This window comes from Eulemur rufifrons, chromosome 1, assembly GCF_041146395.1.
Source record: "Eulemur rufifrons isolate Redbay chromosome 1, OSU_ERuf_1, whole genome shotgun sequence".
Classification (NCBI taxonomy): Eukaryota; Metazoa; Chordata; class Mammalia; order Primates; family Lemuridae; genus Eulemur; species Eulemur rufifrons.
In genome coordinates, this window is record NC_090983.1 from 11,941,367 (window position 1) to 11,967,563 (window position 26,197).

General features: G+C 37.6%; 1 protein-coding gene across 1 annotated transcript in view; it reads right to left on the reverse strand.

Moving 5' to 3' along the window:
- The window catches only part of NYAP2 (neuronal tyrosine-phosphorylated phosphoinositide-3-kinase adaptor 2), a 246,582-nt gene that overhangs the window by 23,358 nt on the left and 197,027 nt on the right, over positions 1 to 26,197 (reverse strand). The window contains exon 5 of the mRNA XM_069466671.1: positions 15,864 to 15,967. Coding sequence (XP_069322772.1) covers positions 15,864 to 15,967 — 104 coding nt within the window. The remainder of the gene's footprint in view (positions 1 to 15,863; positions 15,968 to 26,197) is intronic.

Genomic DNA, 26,197 nt, shown 5'->3' on the forward strand with positions numbered 1-26,197 from the left:
TTCTCAAGATATAATGCTATTGCACATATAATAGATTATAGTGTAAACAACTTTTATATGCACTAGAAAACCAAAACATTTTTGTGAATAGCTTCATTGAGATATTTGCTTCACTGCAGTGGTCTAGTACAGAAACTGTATCTCTGAGGTGTGCCTTGTAAACAGGCCAAAGAAATTTTAGCAGTATTTATTTTAATACAGACCCCTATCATCTCAAAACACATGGTAAACAACGAGTTACTGTTTGATGCTGCCAGTTGATTTTTGAAAGCCTGTGTAGGATTTTTAGGGAAAATATGGAAGGCGTTTCCCCAGGCAGGAGATAAACTAATGCAATAGCACCCCTTTGTGGTGATATAAGGGTATACAACTTATAATTAACATGATTAATTTGTAAGGGTCTTTTTTTTAGAATTTCTATAGAATTATGTCAAAAAGGCCTAAAGACTCATCTAGAAATCCTTTCCCTTGCCTCAGGCAGAACCACAATAGTATCATCTCACCAATTTGGAAATTTACTGTGGTTTTAAAGGTCTCCAAAGGAAAGATTCCATGACCTCTCCCCATAAAACATTCCAAGTTTTTACTTTCAGGTCTAATAAAAATACTTTATACAACAGCATGCACCCATTTCCTCTAGTTAAACTTGCGTCTTTGGTTGAGATGAGAAACAGATGGTTCTGTTCTTTTTATTCCTTGGTGTCTATGCACACCGTTAAGGCCATGGAGACAGAATCATAGCAAAATTGTAGGAAGTGGATTTGGTCAGAGGAAGTCATCATGATCTATCTATAAGACCTTCCAAAGAAGCACCTGCCAATATCACGTCCACTGTTTGGAGCAAAAGATGTTTTAATGGGCCCGAATGTGCAGAGAGGATTTCTTCATTTGAAGAACTCTACATCCTCCCCTCATGTGAGGTGAATTGCTGCAGTCTATGTAGACTTGCATAACAACCCAACTCAGAGGAGGTGCTCCAACTGGTTTCAAACAACTAGAGGCTTTGGAATAACAGTACCTATTTATTTATCCTTTACACCCTTTGCACTTCATCTGACTGCTTCGACAAAACTGAAATAAAAATTTTCATTTTTCTCTTTACTTTTATATGTCTCTTTAAAGTCTAGCATAATTATACCTTTTCTACTACTGAACTGAAGGCTACATTGAATTTTCTCCAATTCAACATTTTAAAGATTAATAAAATTTTGAATTTTTTATTATTTGCTTTTGCAATTCTCAATGGTTTTTAAGTCATACAACAAACTGAGGTCTTTCCAGAACATTCTGGATACTTATTTTCACAGGGCTGACACTAACAATTACTTTGAGTAATTAAAAATGTAAACTTCTAGTTTGACCTCTAGATAGGCTTTGTTTTTATAATCCACAGTCCGTGGAAATATATAGAGATTAGCTTTGCCCATGTGTGTCCATGGAAATGAGTTTTTAAGGGATGAATTAAACATAATGACATCTTATTTATGGTAGGTAAGGATGTAACGTGCAGAGACTTATTTTGAAGCCTTTAATTTTAAAAGAACACAGTATAATAAAAGCCAAATTCACATTCCATTGTAACTTTTGATCTCTTCTCTAAAAAGGAAGAGACAGAATCAGGGAAAATAATAATAATTAATATCCATTTCATAAGTTCCTGTACCACATGCTTTATGCCTGCAGGTAGATAATATATATTGTAAAAGAACAACTAACTGCATTTTCCTGCATGAAACCTCACTGAACATTAAATATGGGTCATATATTCATTTTGTAGTTTGTTGGTCTTCATATTTGTCCTTAATCTTGTTATATTATGTCCATAGTTAATGCATACTTAATCTATTTTAAGCTAAAATTGTGGGGGGAGGAGCAGGGACACCAACTGGGACACAATTATTTTTTTTCTTTATTCATTCATGTATAAACATTTCCCTGCATTAAACTTGTGACTGTCAAATGATTTCTAGTTTGAACAAATGTAGCCATGGTAGCTTTGGAGGTCCTCTTGCTCCCTCTAGTGGTGATGAGCTGTGTAAGAAATGTGCAGTATTTATTTATTCTGAAACACCCATAGGAGTGCAGCTCAGGCCTACAGAACATTGATTGTATTGAGACTGAGAAGAGAGAGTTAAGTCCCAGATCTGCCATTTCTCACTCTGAACTTGAGACTTCACTTGACCTTTTGTTACCCAGTTTTCTCATCAGACATAAAATGATAACTATGATTTGCAGGACCGTTCTGATGGTCACATGAGAAAACGTTAGGTCAAATGCATTTAGACATTGATAAAACATAATTAGATTACTTTCTCTTTTTATCTTCTTAAGAAAATACAAGAGACATAATATATTCAATCAATCGATTTGATCCTGCATTGGAAAATTTTAAGGCAGGTCCTGTGGTCCCTGCCTACTTGTACACAGGGTAATTAGAGGGGAGGAATCTAGAGGAAAAAGCCTAAACCAAGTGCTCAAACATCAGTCCCAGTGATACAACAAACTGCCATCACATGCCCTGTGATTCTCTGCGAAGGCCACCACTTGTAGTTTTCTTGCTAAACATGGTTAATGCCAATCTAATCACAAGGAAACAGACAACTCAAAACTGAGGTACATTCTGGAAAAATGTCTACTCTGGACTCTGGAAATGTCTGTGTCTTAAAAGACTAATGAGGTTGGGAAATACTCGTGGTTAAAGGAGATTTGAAGAATAAAAGAAAAAAAGAAGGTGTGAGAACTAAATGCAATTTTTCATCCTTGATTGGATCCTGGATCAGGGAAAGGCCTAATATCAGGGCACTTTTAGAGAGTTGAAAATGAGCTTTTTATTAGACCATAGTATTGAATCATTATAGATTACTCGATTGCTTTTTTGAGTTTGTTTAGAAGAATATTTTTGGTCTTAGGAGACACATGTTCAAACATTCAGAGATGAAGTGGCATGATTAAAAAAAAGTGTGTGTGTGTGTGTGTGTGTGTGTGTGTAAAAGTATGCACATTGTATTAGCCTTTCAACTTTTCTGTCATTGGAAATTTTTCAAAATAGAAAAAATTGTGAAACAAACAAATGAATGCTCTTAGGTATTCTATTCATTGAAGATTCATTTGGGCTAATAATATCCTCTTTTGTAATGCTAATTATTCTGGGAGGGCAATCCTCCTGTCATCTGAGGTTTAAGGGAGATGATCTCAGGGAATTAGAATTTGAATTATAAGGAGACAGCTCCTCGGCAAATTTCTTCTGAATTTTGTAGAGGGATCAGTTTCCCCTTTTGTAAATGGGATAATGATCATGCTCGTGCTTCCTCATTCTCCCGGAGCTTTACCACTTGCTCTTCATCCTCTTATCATTTTTCCTCTAATTTTTCCCACCTCAACATTTGTTATTCCTGTAATGCTAAATTGCTTGCATTTGTCTGACAAATTGTATGGCTTCAGACTTTTCACTCTTTGGGAATCTTCTTACTTCTTCTTGTAACAGCTTTTTACCCTCTCTCATTAACATGTCCCTCAAATGTCACTTCCTCTTTCTGTAAAGAGGTGTAAAGACCACCTTCAGTGGTCTCCTCAACACTCACAATTAATCTCTCTGTCTTCTGTCTACGCTCTTCTTAATTACCCTGAATTGCAAATATCTGTGTGTGTGCTTGTGTGTGTATACACACACATACATTTTTTGGCTTCTTTACTGGGCTGAAACTTCTTTGAACACAAGGAGTTTCTAGCAACCATCTTGCAAACTCAAGCATCTAGTCAAACATCTGGTGCTTAGCAGCGCCACAATGAGCATTTGTTGACTGACTATATGAAAGCAATTTGTAAACTCTAAAGTACTAATGTTAATTACTGCAAAATGTCAATGACAGTGACACTTGGTAGTTTCTTAGTGTTTGGTTGGTGGTACAAGAGAAGGTAGGCTAAATAGGGGACAGGGGACACACAGTGCGGATGATTTTGTGGAAGGTAGATGATTTTAGAGCATAGAGGCTTTGGAAAAAGAAGGAAAAGATAAAATGGCCAAAAACTTATTTTATGTACTCTTCCCTTTTGCCTAGACCCCAGACAGCTGTTTTCAGAGCTGTGGTGTGTGAAGCTGCCAAAGCAGTATTAGAAAATTTGCACCTAGCAGCATCCCCCAAGGAATCCTGTTTCCTCAGGTCCTGACACTCCACCCAAAGCCCCTGGGCGTAGCTAAGACGGAGGGGAAAAGTGAGGGACAGGATGAGGAGGGAAGAAGGACATCATCTGTTCCAGTCCAGACTAGACCCTTGGCCTCACTTTCTCACTTTATTTCTTTCCATCTGGGTGATGGGTATTGAAATGCACCACTCCTGCTGAGACCTGGAGGTAGGACTCACCCCTGTTTAGTTATAAAGGAAGTAGGGAAAGAGGAAGTGCTGCCCTCTTCTGGCAGCTTTAGCAAATCTTCACACAGCTTATCAGATTGTTGGTAACTTGTGTTAAAACAGTCCCCTTTCTGTGACTTAAATTGAGAAGACAATCATTAGAGCAGGGAGGAAGACCTTCTTTTAATTCAATAAACTGTAGTATCAAACAGCTGTTCATCACTGAGAGTTTTGATGCTTTTTTAAAAAAAACCTTTTGCCTTTGTTTTTAAATTTGGCTGCCAAAGTATTTTTAGAAATACTATGGACATGTAACACTTGCTAAATCACCCAGTGGGCAAGTTCTTATGTGTTTAGGGCCTGTGCTCAGCAACACTAGGGCTAAATAATAGGAAAAAAGAGAGAAACAACAAGCCAGAAAAGAGTAGAGTTCAGCTTTGATAAATTTAGTGCAAAATTTTGTAAAGACAAAAATCTAAATAAAGTTTAGAATTTCTGTAGACATTATGTAAGTTTTGTGTTGTCTTTTTTTTTTTTTTTTTTTTAGTTTTGTGCTGTCTTAAAAGAAAAACATTCTATATTGAATGATTTCTGGGGAGAAGACTTCATAATTACTTCTGATCTCAGCGACCGTAAAGGTCTTCATTCACTCCAATCACAGTTTATGTTCTGTCTGAAATACACGCTTGTACCATTTAAGTATAGAATGTTTTCCTAGAATGGTTTCCATGATACACTGTTTCTCCTTCTGTTGATAAAGCTGCTTTTTAAAAAAATCAATTTTTAGGTATGAGTTTAATAGAGATTTCTCTTCCAATGTGAACTGCAGCTATTGTGTTATCTCTCTTGTGGGTGCCTTGTGGGTACTTGCATTTCAGTTCTCTTCTCTAACTTTTCCCTCTCATTCTCAGCAAGCAGGTAAAACTAGTTAATTAACTGGTGGCCATATGTAGCCATATGTGATGACTGCATGCAGAGCCACAGTCATGAGCCCAATACATTTGCAAATTATCCTAACAGTGTTACAGTGGCATACCTACTTGTTTCCACCCTTAGTATTTATTTATTTATTTATTTACTTTTTTTTAACTTTTTGTTTTTTTTTTTTTTTTTTGAGACTGAGTCTCGCTCTGTTGCCCAGGCTAGAGTGAGTGCCGTGGTGTCAGTTTAGCTCACAGCAATCTCAAACTCCTGGGCTCAAGCAATCCTCCTGCCTCAGCCTCCCGAGTAGCTGGGACTATAGGCATGCACCACCATAACTGGCTAGTTTTTTCTATATATATTTTTAGTTGGTCAGATAATTTCTTTCTATTTTTAGTAGAGATGGGGTCTCACTCTTGCTCAGGCTGGTCTCGAACTCCTGAGCTCGAGCGATCCTCCCGCCTCGGCCTCCCATAGTGCTAGGATTATAGGCGTGAGTCACCATGCCCGGCCACCCTTAGTATTTATTTATTCATTCAATATGTATTGAGACAGCTAGGAGTTTCCAAGATGAAAACACACATTCCCAGCTCTTGAGGAACCAACATTCCAATGCAAACAATGATAGGCTAGATTTTGGGAACTAAAAGCAGGGATGTGCCTTCGAAAAATGAAAGAGAAGTTCTATGGTCAAATATATTTGAGAAACATGCAATATTATATCCCTCTCTTTGCACATCAGCAAACTGAAAACACTGAATGTAAAGAAATTTAGGCCGGGCGCGGTGGCTCACGCCTGTAATCCTAGCACTCTGGGAGGCCGAGGCGGGTGGATTGCTCAAGGTCAGGAGTTCGAGACCAGCCTGAGCGAGACCCCGTCTCTACTAAAAATAGAAAGACATTATATGGACACCTAAAAATCTATATAGAAAAAATTAGCCGGGCATAGTGGCGCATGCCTGTAGTCCCAGCTACTCGGGAGGCTGAGGCAGTAGGATCGCTTAAGCCCAGGAGTTTGAGGTTGCTGTGAGCTAAGCTGACGCCACGGCACTCACTCTAGCCTGGGCAACAAAGTGAGACTCTGTCTCAACAAAAAAAAAAAAAAAAAAGAAATTTACTTAACCTGAGTTTCCCCAATCATCCCTCAGATAATGTTCCTCTCTGATATGAAAATAAGGTTACTCACGGTTATGCACAGTAAGTATAGGGATAGACCAGAGATCAGAGAAGGGAGACCAGTTTGGGAAAGCTGGGACAGCCTCATAGGTGGGAGAACACACTTGGTCCCAGACTTGAAGGATGAGCAATAATGTGCCAGGAACTGAGGACTCAGGAGGGTGTTCCATGGAGAGGAAGATTTAGGCAACTCTGGGAGATTTCCCTGGAGTATTTAAAAGTGAGACAGAACCATGGAGGATGTATGAATGGGCATGAGAGTAGAAGGTGGATGGTGGTAGTTGATGGATGAGGAAGCTGAACAGGACGGCCCAGGCTAGCTCACGCAGGGCCTTGAACTCCAAAGTAGTTTATCTTCCATTCTGCAGGCAATGGGCAGCCCTTACAGAATTTTGCACAGGGGAAGTCAACACGTGGTCACTCTCCCATTGGTGTGCAGAATGGATCTGAGCGCAGAGGCTGGGTCTGGAGACTGAAGCTGGGGAAAGGGTGAGGGACACTAAGCCCATCATCAAGCCACACAGGTCATCTTACGAGACATGTTTGGATTCAGGAGAAAAAAGCACAAATCATAAAGCTGCCAGAGTGGTCCCACTCTGCCTCTCTTCTGTGCTGGTGTCCTAGGTTTGTCCTTCCCCCCCTAGTGCTCCATGCATTCTTAAAGGAGAGATAATGTTTTGCGCTTCTTTGCTGCAACAAAATGTTTAAAAAGGCCTATGTGCTGAATAAATGAATGACTGAAAATAAGTATTCACATTTAACACTTCCAGTCTAAAATGTGCTTTTATGGTCGTTTCTTATTTCTTATGGATGTGAAAATCAAAATTGTTGGGAATTCCATGAGGCCTGGAGACAGTGACTATCAGATATGAGTGCTCAACTTCTTCAAGGGTACCTTGTTTCATTATTTAGGTTTATATCAGACAAGAGAAAGCACAGATTGCCTTCTTTCCTAGACTGTACCTTGAATGATAAACAACTTTGGCTCCGTTGCCTTCTCCTGAAAAGCCTCTACCACTTTCATATGCAAAGTTAACTGGGCTGGGGAGGATTACTCTTGACACCTTTTGGTCCTTCAAAAAGCTTCCTCATTTTCCAGGAAGGAAGTCATTAAATGCAGCATTCCAAATACCATCCCTGTCAAAATAGCTGACAACCAGGGATTATTAACTAGCTCTAATGCAGCATTTACTTTAGAAAACAAATGCTTTGGAGTGACAGTATGGTTGTTCCTCCCCCAACCCTCTTTAAAGTGACTCTTCATAGGATTGCTGTGGAAACTCAGAAGCCAGATAAATCTTGGTGAATACATTGTCTTTTCAGGGTTGTTGTTTAAATCTACACTAGTATTCTAGAAGCTGGTATTTATGTGTGCATTTGTGGGAGGGGGTGTGTTTTCTTTTTTGAATGTGGAAAGGGTTAGATGTGCTCAAGTGTTTATCCTCATAGGCACGTGTACACCTGCGTGGTTGATTTCTCACAGCACTAGTCCATGGTCCACAAAGGAATGATACAACCAACAAGTAACATTTAGCCTTCTTCCAAAAGGTACATTCCCAATTCCATCTCACCCTTGGAGATCTTGCTCTTGGGTGACACTCTGCTTAGTTGAAATCTGAGTTGAATTTGTCCTGTCCTATGGAACTTTTATTCTAGGCAAGTTAAACGGAAAGACCTAGAAAATCAAAGAGTGATTAAATGAATGGATGAATGAAAGAAAAGGAAGGCAAGTTTTAGGAAGATAGCAAATTTAGAGACGAAGCTATATATGAGGTAGCTGTGTACACAGCAGGGGTTTAGTCGAACCATCTGGGCTCACACCTCCTGTCCATATGGTCACTTACAAGCTGTAAGACCTTCAACAGGTAACAAGAACTCTCCAGCCTCAGTTTCCTCATCAGGGAAATGGGGGTAATATGACTTCATAAGTGTGTTGTGAAGTTAGATAATGTAACCTTTTGAGCTCTGTGCCAGGCACCTAAGAAGCCTCCAACAAAAGTTATTTTAGAAATCTGCTTTATTTTGAGAGGTGCTTTCAACCTGAAGGGTAATGTTCATTTGCAGCACAGAATAAAGAACAAAGATTTGGCCGGCAGGTGAGCTGGGTGGAGAAACTAAATCTCTCTAGTGCTTCTTGAGTAAGGCACTCACAGTGTGGATGTATTTATTATTCTCAGTGAAGTGTCAGTGCAACTCAGAGCCAGTATTAATATAGTGTAAACATGTATTCCTAATCCACATGTAATTTAAGTTGGAGGTAAATTTACCCACTAGTTAGAGAGACTGCTCTTTTCAGAGGAGAATCTTAAGCTATCTGTTTCAAATATGTGAATGGCAAACAAAGGAAATCAAGAAGGAATTCTTCCATTTAGCCAGTCAAGCTTTTTCTGCTCTTTTTCTTTTCAAGCTATAAAAGAGGGATAATGATCTCCTTTCCTGGAGACTCAGGTTGGGTTTAGGGAATTACAATACATGGAACATGTCATAAATCCTAATGAAAACAGCTGCATCTATTCATACATAATGCATAGCACTCAGAGATCACTGACTGTGGTTCATTATTTCTCCCTCACAAAAGTATTTTTAAAAAGGGGTATACTATTTAAAAGTTAGAGAAACTAGAATTGCAAGACTAAACTAATGAAAAAGATCCAAAAAAAAAAATCATCAGAAAATTTTTTTCCTGGATTTCTACAAGCATCATGCTTATGATCCCAAACAGCACATGTCTTCTCTGACATAAAACAAACTGTTTTGTTGGATTCCATTATTTTTGTTAAAATAAAAATACAGTCTGCAAAGTGCACTTCAGACGCTAGATGGCGCCAAGGGTCTATCTATCATTATGCTTCTTTCTCCCTCTGGGTTGTCCAGCCCCAACTAGAATGGGACATTCCTTTCAGTAGTTAGATAGATATCTTTTATAATATGCATGCTTGTGGATAAGAAGATGAGGCATTTAAAACTGGTCTGGGGAAGCTTTAAGTAAATGCTGAAGTTGGCTATATATATATATATATATACCTCCTGTGTTTCCCCACATTTTGTCCTGACCCTAGCAGATAGTAAGTTAGTATATAGCCTTGACATTTTCTTACATTTATTCATACCTTAATTCATACAGGAGAGCAAGTAGTATTAGGGCACAAGTGAGCTGACATTTCTGAAATGATACCTGTAGCCAGTTTCTAGTTACTTTGTTTCCAAGCTACACATGAGACCTACAAGGTAAGAAGAAATGCCAGATACAGACTTCCTATTATTTGGTAAATCACTAAGTATCTAGTTTCTTATTTGTGAGAGAAGAAATAATGAATATAATCAGACCACGTGGTATACCAAAAACAAGGGAGGGAGAAATCAATTTTCCCCAAGCACAGGCAATAAGGATATGCACTGTCTATAGAGAATTTAAAATCAGTAATATGACTGATTAACAATTTGGCTCCTTTTTATAATCACTATGCACTAGCAGCTCTATACAAGGCTGGCAATATCGGAGTAGATCAAGCCATTCCCTCAGTGCCCACCCTCTTTGGAATACCACTGACTGGAACCACTCTCCTATTTAGAAATTTCCAGCAAGCAAGAAAGTTGAATTTTTGGAAGAGGAAAAGCTGTAAGGGAAAGGAGAAAGCATTAATACTATTTTGGAGGGCAATGTCTGTCCAGGATTTTACATACACATCTTATCTCATTAATCCTCAACCACAACTAAACAAGGCAAATAATATTGCTTCATTTTACAGAGAAGAATAAAGACTCAGAGAAGTGGAGCAAGGTATTCAAGGTCACACAGCTACTAACTGGTGGAGCCAGGATTCTAATAAATCCTTACTTCCTCCAAATCTCGGGTTTTTATCCAGCTGAGTAGTTAAAATCTTAGACTCTGACATTTAATAATGATGAAAGCTTGGACAAGGCATGTCACCTTACTGTGGTATCCTCGGTTGCAATGTGGGGTGATAATAGTACCTATGGTATAGGACTACAGAGAGCAGACATCTGATACAGTCCCAGCACACAGTAAGCACATCGAAGATGACAAGAAAGGGCACACGATTTTCATTATGCTAATTTCATCTAAGAACCCTGAATAACTTTTGGTCCTTTCCAAATGTTAAAGAATTTTGGAGTATATACTTCAGCTACTTCACACTTTTACCTGTAGCCCTTTTACCTGAGTTAAGTTGACAACTCTGATCTCTGACGCTGAAGAAAGGGACACAGGGACACATACAGGCACTGGGGAACAGCAGAGTCTATTTGGCTCAGTCCCCACCCCTATGTGTCAACTGGGTCAAGGCTCCTTGGAAAACATCCTCTTGTTTATTACACTCTCCCTCCCATTCCAAGGTCATCAATTGTCATGTTTTTGAGGTTGGGAATGAGTTTGTTCATTCTATTTTATAATAGAGTTACTGAGAGATTGGTCATGAGACTATTGGACTTTAAAAGGTGACCCCCAAATATTCTGCCACTTGAAGTATACAAAAGTCAACCAGCATGCAGTGGCTAAATAATACATCAAAATTACTCAGCCTATACCACAGTGGGTTGTAGAAAGCAATGAGTTACTGCCATCTGAATTCTTTGCATGAAAGTGTAAATCCAATAATTCCAATATTTCATTTCCCATAATACTGGATTCAGTGGGTATTGAAAGGTAATAACAAATTTTATTTTCTTCATTAAATATGACATAAGTTAAAGCTCATAGAGAACTCCACAAAGAACTAAAGCCTAATTTTTACCAAGCAATCAGACAAGTCTGTAAAAGACATAGAGAGCATAATAAGATAATGCTTTTTGGTTTTTGCACTTGCATTATTTTAATGCAACTGTGTCTTAAAGCCTGGCCATAGATGAATTTTGCCACTGACATTCTTATTTGTAATATGAATTTATTCCACATTTTACAGGGCTAGATCCAATCTCTTTGGTAAATATCATTTTTATAACAAATAACAATAATTTCTTTGTAACATGATCTTTGTTAACATAACACTTTATTTTACAATTTGAAGTTAGTACAGATAAACATTTCTCCAATGTGATGCGGACATTGCATTGTGAACTTAAGTGGGGGGTTTCCAAGTCCCCCATCAGGCTTTCCATATTTGGAAATATATGTAAGGTTGACTTTTATGCAGGAGGAAGCAAATAATAAGAGCCATTTGTAAGATCCACTGCACAGCCTTGAGGATGCTCTTTGGTAGCGAGAGGCTGCGTATTAACTAAGTGAGCTCAGCTTTTGCTGGTTTGGTTCTGAGTGTTGTTCTGTTTCTGCTTTTCTTTCATTCCCATCATATGATATAACCCTAAGCACACAATCAAATCAGCTGTGTACAAATGGTATGTGGAATATTTTCTCAGTTCATGTATAATAGGAGGACCTAGAATATCACACTCTCAAAACACACACACACACACACACACACACACACACGCTGCATACTTGAGCAAGGGATGGTAGAAAAGGGACCCATTGGTCACACTGAGTCAGGAGGCACATGTTCCCCAAACATGTATTTTGTGATTCTCCCCTTCCCAACGCTGCTTTATCCTGTCTACCACAAAACAGTCTCTAGATGAAAATGCACCCAGCAGATCAGATAAAACCTCACAATCCACATGTGCTAGGTCTGTGGGACATGGGGCTGAATTAAAGCAGGCAAAGCATCGGAAAAACCAGACCTATCCATGTTGATGGCAGCTTGAGGCTTCTAAGGAGAAAATATTGCTCAAGTTTCTCTACTGTTAGATTTTGTGGTGTATTCTGTTTTGTTGTTTTACTTTATTTTTTTTAGAGCAATTTTAGGTTCATGGCAAAACTGAGAAGAAGGTACAGAGATTTCACATATTGCCCTTAGGTTTTTGTCTTTGTTTTTCTACTTGATCCTATTGAAGACAAAATTAAATGAGGATGCAGCTTCGCAGCCTATAAGGTTACACTAGTCAGAGTGGGGGCTGGATGAAATTACATTTCCTTCCTATGTCCTCATTTCATACCCTAAAATGTTGCTCCACTCGGCCTCCCCTTGTTACCTTTCCTCACACTCCCCAGGCTCCTACGCACGTTTTATGTGCAAATGTCCTATCTGGAAAGTTCAACGAGAGCTCAGAATTCACAAACCCTAAGGGAGCACAGTGGTCTTCTCAAAGCTTTAAGGCAAAGCATATTGGGTCTATGGGACAAGTCAAAACATCCCACTGCTCTGGAGATATTAAGGACTGAAGAACAGGGACAAAATCAGATTATGTGAGAACAATATTTTTCAAGGGAATAGAAAGAAAAACACTTATAGACAGACATGTTGAGTAAGTAAACAAAAGATCACTGAGTGTTCCACATTGTGCTAGGCATGGGAGGATCACCTCTGAACTGGCACAGTCCTTGTCAAGAAATCCACCCAAGTCTTCACATGTACTGATCCCACATCTCTATCTTTGGATCATTTATCTTTTTTTTTTTTTTTTTAAGTAGCTAGAAAACAATTTTGACATCTGACCATGTCCAAAAGTACACTCTAGAATTGCATCAAACTATGGTCACCCTGACATCTTCCACTGTTCATACACCAATTCTGGGGGTGGGCAGTCACTCTTGACCACCTCTGTGCATCTCTGCTGGAGTCATGTCAAGCACTTCCACCTAACTCCACCTCCAGCACTTCTCAGAAAGCTCCAACCATGACATAAAGTGGTAAATGACAAAGCAGGTCCCAGAAAACTGAATAGAGATAGGATGTGAACAACAATCTGAAAAGAAACACAGTTCCCTCTGTATGAGAGCTAATACTCCATAATGCAGCTGACATGGAACAGCCTTCCTAAGGCCAGATTCCTCCATAGATAAGCACTCCTGGAATTGTTTTAGGGGGTTGTGAATGCTTTTGTTTGTTTAAAATATATCACATAGTTTTCCAATGATTTCCTAGCAAAAAGTCTACTAATCTCCTATTAAGAATTCTGGGTTTTAATAACTAACAGGAATGTTAGAATTGGAAAAACTGCTTAAAATATGACCAGGGTGATTGTTTAATCATGCTAGGTGTTCCATATCCTAGCTGGCATATGACTATTCATTCTTAGATTAAACAGGTTAAATGTCTTTCTCCACTGCCTTGCATTCCTCAGCACAGAGCAGTGTCACCCTGGTTGTAACTTAGAGAGATGTTTCAGTCAAGACTATGGTTGAGGGTGTGGAAATTTGGTTTAAAAAAGACCTTCAGTAAGTACTTGTTAACTTTAGTTGAATGCTAAGTCACAGGAATGCAGAACAAAGTTCACCTGAGCTATGCCTACCCCTTTATCTCCAGAATGTAGGAGTAAGTGTATGATACAACTGGTCATAAGCCAAAGAAGAGAAGCTCAGAGGCCACTCATCTGTTAATAATTTACAGCCCTGACAGCCATCTACAATTTGGCCGTGTGTCAGAATTTGTCAGTAGGTAAGGAAACTAATAGTATGTAAGTGGCGTCAGGGGCTTTCTCATGTTGCTATGTTTTGAAGAATGAAGAACATCCCATCAGGTAAGCAAAGAGTTGATAATGCAAAGGCACAGACCCCTGTCTCTATTCCAGAAGTTCGTACCCAGGGACCTGCTTTTATTGAGAGTCAAAGGGGCTTAGGATGAAACAGCTATAAAGATAATTATGAAAAAAAGCAAAATAAAGAACACAAAACTTCTCTGAGATACTGAGGGTAATGTAATAGCAAGGAACATATACTTGAAAAAAAAAATGATAGTATTAATGCAATCCGCTCCCAAACAGCTAAACTTCTTTCTGTATCCAGTGTTTTTAAACTTTAAATATTGGTAAATATAATATTTCTGGAATAGCTTTAATCAGCTAAAGTGGCAGTTATCATAGTGAGGTTGTGTTATTATTCATTTATTTATTCAGTGTCCTATTGTTTCTACTTCTTTTAAATCCAAAAAGTGTTTGAGCTGGCTATATTTGGTTATAAAGGCATTTAACATTTTAAATTAAGACACAAGAAATTCCAAATGGCACTTGAGATGCCCTTGAGAGAAGCCCCTCGCTTTCTGTGTTTGTAGATATCTCATATATTCATAAATCAAATCCTTTGCATATTTAAGCCAGACAGAATTACTAAGACGCACAATGTCTCTCATTAGAAAAAAAATGCAATTATTCTGCTTAATTATGTTTTTAAAATAGCCTGACATTTAAAATAATTGATGAATATGTAATTTGCTAATCAGTAATGGGCAGTTCCCTTGGAGGTGTCATCACTAGTTTTATAATTTACTATTTCAGAAGAGTTTCATGAATGCAAAGATTAAAGCTGAAAAGCAGAGAAAAACCACTCCAGAATGACATCATCCCATTTAACACCCATAATACTTAACAGTAACAACAATTAAGCTTCATAAATTAAGTCAATGTATTGAATTCCTATTGAGTAAGCTATAGACAGGACACTTATGTGTAGTGATTTTTTTTTCCCCATACTAAATTCTCCATCCACAACCATGGACCCAAATGAACATCATAGCAACATATTATACTGTAAAGGATTAAATGACATTTCAGCTTATGCCTTTATTTCTTGTCTCTTTTCTCCAAGTGATAATAGAGATCTCATTTACCATGCATGAACACTTACATTCCCTTTCTGAGAACGTTTCTGATATGGTTGGTATAAGAGAGAAAAGTCATTTATTTAAAGGCTGCCTTAGTAATCTACAGTTTTTGATAAATATCTAGATTATCTGGTCAGTTAGTTTATCTCTATGGCCTAAGAAAGAAGAAAGACTAGCTGCCATATTCAATCCAAATGAGTTGGTATATGAATATTTATAAGGACATCAATATTCACAGTGTCTTACAATCATGCTCCAAGCTAAATAAAAATAAAAGTAAAATTGCCACAAATATTACAGTATAATAGGATAAGAGCTAAAAGATGCGTACAAATTCATTGATAACATCTGTGCAAGTGTTGTGGACAAAACATTTAAAAAAGAAATCTACATAAAACAAAGTAGATAAATTTATCAAGTGCTGATAAATTTTCAGAGACAGTATAAAAATACACAAAACATGGAAGAGAGAAAGAATTTAAGAAAATAATCACTAAGCCAATACATAGAGTACAAGTTTACTACATTTATATTACAGAATGATGGAAACCAGAGACAAAAACGATTTGGTAACAAACAGCAAAGAAAGTTTCACCACCAGTCACAAGGAAGAAAGACATTCTTTTTCGGATGAAAACACAGACTGCCAGAACTCACCGCGCCCCCCCCTCCACTTATACACACATAGAAAAACAAAAGCAAATGCGAGAGTTGTCTACAGCAACAGGACAGACAGAGGTGGGAAGCATTTGGCATGTTGCATCACAGGAAGTCAATCACGATTGGCTAACGATGATGGTACCTGGCTCTGTTGCAGGTCGCTGGCTTGCCTGAGAGGAGCGACTGACTGAGGAGGCACACCTGACGTCGACGCAGACCGGCCTAATTTGCAGCTTACTTTAGGCTCTGGAGACAAGGGGAGAAAAATAATGTGTTAGCTGAGCGACATCTGCAATGATGAGACGACTTTCAGTCTCCCTATTTGTTTTGTAAAATGTTCTTGAAAAACACAAAACGCGAGTTATGTTTGCTAATAATTGGGAGGTGATAAAACACTTTCGTAACAATTGACTCATAAAAGGAGATATATCCAAGGTCAGCTCCTGGGGAATGAGGAACAAATCATGGATACACAGGCCTTGTTCTCTGGCACGTTTTGCCTAACTTAGGGTTAGTTTCTATGGAGTGATTACTGGAGCAACAACACCTCATTAGGAGAAAAAGCAAGTCATATGACTATATTGGGTGCTTCATTTTCACCTTTGGTCCATAGGACTTATATGTCCTGAACTGTCCTATCCACTTTCTCCAAATTTTCTGCCTTCCTTCTTTCCATGAATACTATCACCATGTTTTCAATGTACATTTCTTCAACTTACTTTGATTTACTTTAAATTTTATAACTATCTTCTAAGACCTTTGCAATCTTTCATAATATTATTTTTCAAACTTAGAAAGCGTTCTCCTACCTCTTCTCCTATATGAGAAACCCAAATTGACCACCTAGGCCACTGACAGGATGTTTTAGAGATTGTACTCTCTTTGGGGATTGAAAGAGTTCCTTTCATCCAAGAAGCATAGAATTTATGGAATGTAAAGAACATGCATTTTTAATATATATTTGAAGATATTTGATAAAGGAGAAAAAAGTCATAAAAAGAAAAATGGACACCTGTACTTTTATCTCAAACTTTTATGTTAGCTGTTAGTTTTTGAGTGCCTGGTACATTACAGCTTCTGTTAGGGGCTACACTTAAATGATCTCTAACCCCAATGACTCTCTTTAGGGCTATAGAGTTAGCTATCAATGTCCCCGATTTACAAATTAGAAACTTGAGGCTTAGCAATGTTAATATTAAATATTTACATAGTAAATAAGCAAGTACTTTTCAAAAAGCCTTTCTTTATAAACTTGACTTAAAAGTTAAACTCATCAAACAACTAGCTTCAAATATTAACATGAATAAGGTATTGAGAACTAACACACCAGTTCCAGATAACCAGAATGTGCCCAATTCTGTTGGAAGAAAAGAAAATGTGTTGCTCACGTCTGGGGAGGTGCACTATCCTTATGCCATTTCTATGTCAATTGCACTTCGGAGAAAAACATTGACTGTGTCAGCATTGCATGAATTTTTCACTGCCAACTTGAGCTTCTATCAATCACCTTCCACTCTTCTTCTCCCCACCCTTGTCAGACACAAGATATAAACACACACAGAATGAGATAAGCTCATGCCCATTCAACACAAATCCATGCTCAAACACTCACTCATAAATGACTTTCCTCTCTCACCCCAGCTTCCACCTATGAAACAATGCCTCACCTCTATATTAAAATTACTATCTTGAAGTGAACTAATCACCTCTCTTGGCAAATTGAATAGTCTGCTCTGTGCTTCTGATGTAGTGAGGGAAAAATGAAAGATGATAAACAAGCTTTAGGCTTAGAGCTGATTTTGAATCTGACTCTGCCAGCTGTATGACCTTAGACATTTGTTTTTATTTCTTTAAGTTTTAGTTCTTTTCAAATAAAATGAATGTAATCATCTTCCACATTCAGCATCTATGTATTTTAGGCCTACTGTGTGCCAGGGACTTGCCAGAGAGCAGTGACCAAAATCCCACTCTTGCCCTAACAGAGTTCACAGTCTATCCGGTAACAGACACTGAACAACAAATGATGCATTTGACTATGTAATTGCAGGTGTGATGAACCCTCCTGGTGGAATTATACGGTGGAAAAAAAGCATTGATTGGAGGAATGAACAGGCCTTTGAGGGATATTGCTACGTAGTTTATGGATGGTGTGAGGAGCTCATTTATTCCTTTAACAAGCACTTATCTAGGGCCTATCATGTGCAAAGCACTGTCCTAACTGCAAGGATATGGGGATGAGGAAGACACCAGTTATCCATACTTATGTTTTCTCAGGAGAAACAGATATTAAATCTAAAACCACTTGCTGAAAATTGGGAAATATGTTAGAAAGAGTAAGTACAGGGAGCCATGGTATCATCTATCAAGAGTATCCACTGTGTTCTGGGGAGCCAGGAAAGGCATGACCCTAAAGAAGCTACAGTAAAGTGCTCCTGCCAACAGTGTTGAGTGGGAGGCCAAATCCAAATTGGGAGGGTCCTGGATGCACAGGTTTATTTTCCAGCTTACCCAGAAGTCAAAAGTATTCCAGAATATATTCCTTTCATTCACTTTATTGCTTGTATTTTATAAGGAAATAGTAATAAGTGAAATATCCTAGTATCCAGGGGAGTGAGGAAGAGTTGAGCTAATGATAGGTTAAAAGGATAGAACAAAATTACATGCAAAATTCAGAGAAAAATACCTGGCATATAACAAGGGCTTTTAATGAATGTTGGCTTTCATGCCCCTACACACACACGTACACACATGCACTTGCACAGGTATGTGCACGGTGACCCTTACTTCTATTCCCCCTTCTACAATTAATGGAATTGACTATATTCTTTTTCCAGAAAACATCTATGACAGGCAGGGCTGCACCTCTCTTCTTCTGTCCTTTTTGCTTTATCACTTTGTCTCTTGCTTTTTCTCTTCCCTCTGTACTTTCTCCCTTAGAACATCAGCACTCTCGCGGCTTCAGATACAGCCTTTTCCCTTGGAGTCACATGCAGGTTCCTACAGCTCTGTTCTTCTCCCTGTGCTCTCGTCTGATTTTGAGCCCCAGCGGTTTCAGGACACTGGGCTGCCCGCATTGCCTCACAGTGAAAACCAAGTTATAGCTTCTTCTCCATATCTTGGATCCCCCTTCCAATTTTCTTATTTCTAGAAAGAATATCACCTCCAATTTCCTTGAGGCTTAGGGTGCAAATCTTCAGTTCAGAGCTTTCTTCCCTCTCTCTATAAAGTTAGTCCTGTTGACAATTTTCTTTTTTCCTTGGTGAAGGCTCCTATATTTACCTCAACTTACATCTCAGAAACCTTCTTGCTGGTCCCCATAATCTCTCTGCTCAAATCTAACTTGGACAGAATGCCAGACTGAATTTCCTGGACTACTTTTAGGCCACTCACCTTGTTCAAATATTCCCAATTATCCTATGTTAAACATCATGAAAGATTTAAACTCATTTGCCTAACTTCCAGAGGCCCCCTGCGATCTGGCCCCATCTGATCAAATCCACCCTGTTTTCCACTGCTCTGCTCCCCAAAACATATACAACTCACTTTCCCCTCTGGGAGTCCACATTTGGTTCTGTTCTCATCCTTTACCTCAAGCTGTTGCCACGTATGGGCTTTTATCAGACCAGATCTTACCCATTTTCTAAGACTTGGTTCAAGCTGTACTTCTATCGTAAATCATCCTGTGATCTTGTTTTCCTCTTTCTCTCTTCTGAACTGCCTTATCACTTACAGTGTTTGCACTGCTTGCTGTGGATTTGAACATTTTCCCTGGTAGAGACTATATAGTAAGCATTCAATTATTACGTACTTTTCTTTCAATGAAGATACTCACATTAACTTAGAAAAGGTCACCGCAACTTCTAAAAGCCAATAGAGGCAATGAGGTAACATAGAATATAAGGCTTGGTTTCAAGCCCAGGCTCCCTTACTTACCAAGGCATTGATTCCCAGTCCAGGTAATATGGCCCTATAGGGTCCTTCAGAGGCGACATGAAGTTTGAAAACCCTCCCTTCATTTTGTGCAGGGGATTCTAATATCTGCATACCCATTATTGAAAATGCCAGTCAATTCTCTCTGAGGCTGCTTAAGTATGAGTGTATCATATGATGACATAGATAAAATATCACTGTAACTTATAAATTAACCTCATTTATCAGGATGCATAAATCCTTGCATACCTTAAGGAACCATCTCTTATTACATAAAATAACAAGTAAAGCATCCATCAGAATCCTGGTCATCAAGTTTTCATAACGAGCCAATGTTTCCATATATTCCATCACCAGGTTAGCACATTTAATCACAAGGAGTGAGAAAATTCAGTATTTTTTCCTAGAAAAGGATGGCAAGTAATACTCATTTACTATAGAGTTCTTTTCAGGCCTATGTTGAAAAGCCTATCTGATGAAAAGAGATTATCTAACAAAAATCAAAGGTTTTTTATATCACTTAATATACCTAAGGCTTAATTTCCCTGCTTAGGTTTGCAGTCAGACACTGACTTAATCAGCTTCTTTCAGACGTCGACACTGATATCTATAATGCACACCTCTCTCGTTGATGAGACTAAACCTCACCAAAATCCCAGCAAAGTCACAATTTCATTGTGACCTAGAAAGGCCTTTCTTTATCACATTGGGATGCCAGTTCAGATCATGTCTAGGTCCATCTAGTCCCTTTAGTCACTGCAATATAAACCACTAACTACCCATTGAACATGGCAATTTAAACTACTAGCCTACCACCCTGTGAGCTAGCTCTGGAGGTGGGTCACCTAGTGGTCTAATGTATGATCCCAGCATGCCTCATATGGGTTAGGACTCCACTTGCAAGGAGTGGACTGAATTATTACCATAAATTCATTATGTATACACACATACACAGGCAGATACACACACATGCACACACACTCCATAACATTACTGCTTCATGGTATCTTATGGTAGGGACATTTTTAAACGGTGAAATTTTTGTTTATCTCAGTCATGTTGGTTCTTCTTTCAGTTTCACGGGATTCATAATTTAAATGTACTTGAAATTTATGATGGTGTTTATAGGACCAGGTTTATGAAACAAATCTTTATGAGGTTGCGCCCACCAAGGGTTCTTTGACCAAAAGAATTGTCTGAAACAGTCCTGGAAATCCTTGAAAAGATCCTAATTATAACCAAGCCTCATAGAGATTCTCTAAGCCTGTGACATAGAAGTGCAATTGTCCAGCTCACTTACAGTTGTAAACACAGTCTTCTTTGAGACTTATACAGTGAGACTTCGGAGCCAGGACAGTGGAAGCAAAAAATTTTCGTCCTGAATTTTAATATAAAAATTGCCAAGAAGGCCGGGCGCGGTGGCACGCGCCTGTAATCCTAGCACTCTGGAAGGCCGAGGTGGGTGGATCGTTTGAGCTCAGGAGTTCGAGACCAGCCTGAGCAAGAGTGAGACCCCATCTCTACTAAAAATAGAAAGAAATTATATGGACAGCTAAAAAATATATATAGAAAAAATTAGCCGGGCATGGTGGTGCATGCCTGTAGTCCCAGCTACTCGGGAGGCTGAGACAGGAGGATCACTTGAGCCCAGGAGTTTGAGGTTGCTGTGAGCTAGGCTGACGCCACAGCACTCACTCTAGCCTGGGCAACAGAGTGAGACTCTGTCTCAAAAAAAAAAAAGAAAAAAAAAATTAAAAATTGCCAAGGTTTTTGGGTGTTGAAAATCAATAAGCATATGCCTGGAAGGAGATCTAAGATAATAGCTTTCCTCCTCGAAGACAAATTCATTCCATTATCGGATTAACCTAGAAGGCACCTATTCTTCCTATAGCCAAGGAAAAATCACTTCCTTTGAAAACTGTCTTTCAATACTATTCTAGAAGTAAAAGTTGACATCACTTCTGAAATTTCAGTAAAGATCAGGTGTAAGACAACAAGAAAAATCAAGAAACACATAGTAGATTCAGAAAGAGGGGAAGGAAGGGAAACTGAGGGAGGAAACAGAAGAAAGGGAAAAAAAAAGGAAGGAAGGAAGGGAGGAAGGGAGAGAGAGAAGGAGAGAGAAACATGTTCATTTTAACTCCTTGGAGTAAACCATTATCACATAATGGTGAGATGTTTCTAAGTCAGTAATTCATCATCATTATAAAAATCTTTTTATGTAAGTAGCCATTGTACTATGTTATTTATTAGTTCTTTCTCTGTATTTGTAATGAATGCAATCCCTTATTGTTTTTTAATGTTTAAGGTAATCATTTCTCATCTTCCCCTAAATGTCAACTGAATTTCTGCTCAGGATTATGTCCCTCAGTATTGTTACAGGATAACCTCCCAGGCATCTGGTACTATTATTTTGAATATTGTAGTTCTATTTGCTTTCAGAAAGCAAAGACAAATGACTGTTCTTAACCCCTGTATCTGCTTAGCTATACAAGGTTAGTATATTTTCACCAAAAAAAAAAACCCAAAAAACAAAAAAAAAACAATTTCATCTGACATCAAAAAAATAAAATCAGTCAAATTCTGAGGAGACATATCTTTTCCATGTTTTTTTCAATACACAATATTTTTGCTTAACTAGCAAAGACAAACAATGATTCCTCCAAGTCGGTCATGCTGTTGAAAGTTTCTTATCAGTGATTCAGGGTTACATGGATGTCACAGTATGGCCTTTTTTTTTTTAAATACACCAAAGTATGCTTATTGCAAACTCTAATTTCTGGAGAAGGTGGTTTTTGAAATAACACATATGCTATTTTCTTTCCTTTCTCCATGGTCACAAAATGATTACAGCAATTATCAGATTTGTTTTATCTTTTCAGCACCATAGCCACAATACCTATGACTATTAGCTTCTCAGGGATCTACCTGAGTAATAAGGGGTAGTTTTGCCAGGGCCACATTAAAATTGTTATTGGTTCCAAACACTTTGTTTTCAAGTTTCCATCACACATCATAGCAAACTTAGTAAAATGCCCTCACATCCTACACTAAATGTAATTTTTCCCATTTTAAATTTGATGAATTTTTATAATTTTGTGTTGAAATTATTGGACTATGAGTAATCCAATTAATTCATGATTGGCTATGATTTCTAGACAGTAATCATGCACACTCAGGAATTCTTACAGGATTAGACAATCTAGTCTAGAGATTGTTTTCAAATGTAATGGAATTGTTTTAATACTAAGTGTAACAATTAATTAAGTTGAACTAATGTCACTGTTTGTACTGATTTAATTAAATATTCATTACTGTTAATGTGGCAATTTCTTTTGGAATTTTGGTGCTATAATTTTCTTAAATATTAAATATTTTTATAGATCCCTAAGAAGCTAATAGTCATAGGTATTGTGGCTATGGTGCTGAAAAGATAAAACAAATCTGATAATTGCTGTAATCATTTTGTGACCATGGAGAAAGGAAAGAAAATCAGCAAGATGCAAGAATATCCTGGAAGTAGATATTCTGTCTGTCTCCAGCTTTCCCCAGAGTTTTTTTCCCCTCAGGAGGAAGCTGAGACTTGCTTAGCTGTGAATGACACCCAGTATCCTATAGTCACGGACTGCAGACCTAGTGTTACAGTAGATTACATAAAACTATTGAAGCTGAAGTAATTGGTAATTCTTCTTGGGAATACTGGAATTCTGAAGACCTAAAACCCAGAGAAAAGTGACGAGGCAATGTGGTGGTAGTTTTTGATCCGATGTACTCATTATATTCCTTCTGGTGATCTCAAGGGCTAGGATATCCCTTGTCTCTCACCTTCTTATGTAGCAAGATTATAAATCATGCTACTTACTACAAGGGATGCCCAAGATGCTGCAATGCATAGCTGGTTTCTTACAACATAGGTTAATGAAGGATTAACCGTTTTTTAATTTGACAGCCTCTTTGATAGTAATATATCATTTCTAAAACACCTTGGGATCTTCATCATTTTCACTGAATATGAAAATATGCTTTTATTTAAAAAAAAAAACTATGTCACAGTAAAAGTGAATTAAAGTATAAGCGTAAAAGCAACATATTTCATCTATTTAACAAGGAAAACATGCTCCTTAATTATCTGTACAATCATTACAGAAGGAAAGTCCATCAGCCACAAAATAAACTCAGAAAGACATATCATGATTTGTATCAGGATCAAACGTATATTACCACAGAGACAGAAATTTCATTTTGTGTTCTGGCATCAAAAATATAATGAAGAGACCAAAAAAACCCTTTTATCACCCTATATTACAAATGAGTACATGACAAAAATCATTTGATCTATTTAAAATTATGTTATATTTGGCTTCTAAATAACAAAAATTTTTAAAAAGGAAGTACCAGGCTTAAATTTTGTGTATCACCCACTTTGATGATGTGAAAATTCTTTATTCCTAATAAGTGAAAATCAAAACTGGACATAATACTGATGGCATTTCCTCTTTATACTACTGGTTTTTGTAGTTTGTTCAAAAGCAAACATCTTGAGAGAAAGTGTGGCCAGTTATTATAACCAATGGTTTTCATTACCATGTTCTGTTTCAATTGCCATGTTCCTTATGCTTCTGCCTTAAACCAATTGACTAGTATAGACATAAACTAAGTAATATCTGACTAGGAATAAGACTAATCTAACACTGTACATGGTCAAATCCTCCATGGTAAAGAATTTCAATCTGCTTGCCAGGAATTGTTATGCTTGTTCACTCTATGAAGGTCTGGAGTCTCTACGACACTTTTGGGGACAGAGCATGAGATCAAAACTATGCTCATAAAAATAGGAATTTCTTATATGCTTTTGTGTGTTGAAAAATGCACTGAAAGTCCAAAAGCAATGGATAAATCTGCTGTCACCTTATTACATCAAAATACTAGCACCAAACTATACTAGTAATTATTTATTTTTCACTGCCAAACAGACTTGGATTTTTAGCAGATATTTTCTTGAAAATGAATGAAGTGAGTATACTGCTTCAAGGAAGACAACTCACAGTATATTTGTTGACAATGATAAATTTCAGCTTGCAAGAAAGAACTAAATTTTGAAAAACCAAATTTTGAAAATCTAACACTGTGAACTTGAGAGCATCCTAATACTTAAAGGTTTTTCTTAAGAGATCATTGGTGATATTAATGAATGTAACATACTGGTTTTTATAACAAAATGTGCCAACATATGGTAGATCTGCATGACTTAGTGCACTGATATTTTCTAAATGCATGATGTTATAAACCATGACTAAAAGATTACACTTTAGAGTTCAAGACAGACCAATGGATTGTAATGTAACAGAGCATGATGAGTTTATTGATGTGCAGCTAACATTTAAGAAACTACTATTCATTGAGTTTTGGAAGGGTATTAAGAATAATATCCACACTTATATAAAAAGGCTTCTTAAATATTTATGCCTTTTCAACTACACATTTGTATGAGATCAGATTTCCCTCATATATTTAACCAAAGTAACATATTATAATAGATTGAATCCAAATAAGAGAATCCATGTTCTATTGAATCAGACATGAAAGTGATTTTCACAAATGTAAAACAAGTTCAGTCTGTTCACCATTTGTTATAGTTTGGGGAAATATACAATGGGTTTGTTAGTTTTAATTAACAGATAGAATTTTTAGATTCTCAATTTTAGTTTCCAATATGATAAATATTGTTAGACTTAACTCACATAAAGGTCTCTGGCGTCTTAAATAATTTTAGGAACCAAAGGGGTCCTGAGGCCAAAGAGTTTGGGAATCATTGCTTTATATAGATTCTGAGTCCCCAAAGAGTTCTCTTACAAAGGTAACCTTTTATACAATTAATTTGACAGTTGAATATTTTTAAAACAAACAAAAAAGGGAAACAGAAAAATACCATGCTTAAGTGTGAGAAACATGGGGAAAGCTTTGAAAACTTCAAGGGATTTGGGAATGACCAGTTGGGAACTGCTGTCCTAGAAAAATCTCTATGGTAAAGTCCAAGAAAAGTTATTATCTGCTTGTGAGACCTGAGGGAAGTTACTGAAACCCTCAGGGCACTTTTTCATCATCTATAAGAAGCAGCAAGTTTTAAGATTCATTCATTGATTCTTTGATTCTAATAAATGAAGTGTGTTGGAATAATTGAAATGACCTCAAAAATACTCTTGATGGATTATGAGCTAGTTTATTAAGGTCATTGCTGTTACTCCTCATTCCTGGTCATTCTTTAAGTATTTATTGACTGAATTATTTTAAACCACATTTAAAGAATGAGATCAATCTAAAAGACCAATTATTCGGCCGGGCGTGGTGGCTCACGCCTGTAATCCTAGCACTCTGGGAGGCCGAGGTGGGCGGATTGTTTGAGCTCAGGAGTTCGAGACCAGCCTGAGCAAGAGCGAGACCCCATCTCTACTAAAAATAGAAAGAAATTATATGGACAGCTAAAAATATATATAGAAAAAATTAGCCGGGCATGGTGGTGCATGCCTGTAGTCCCAGCTACTCGGG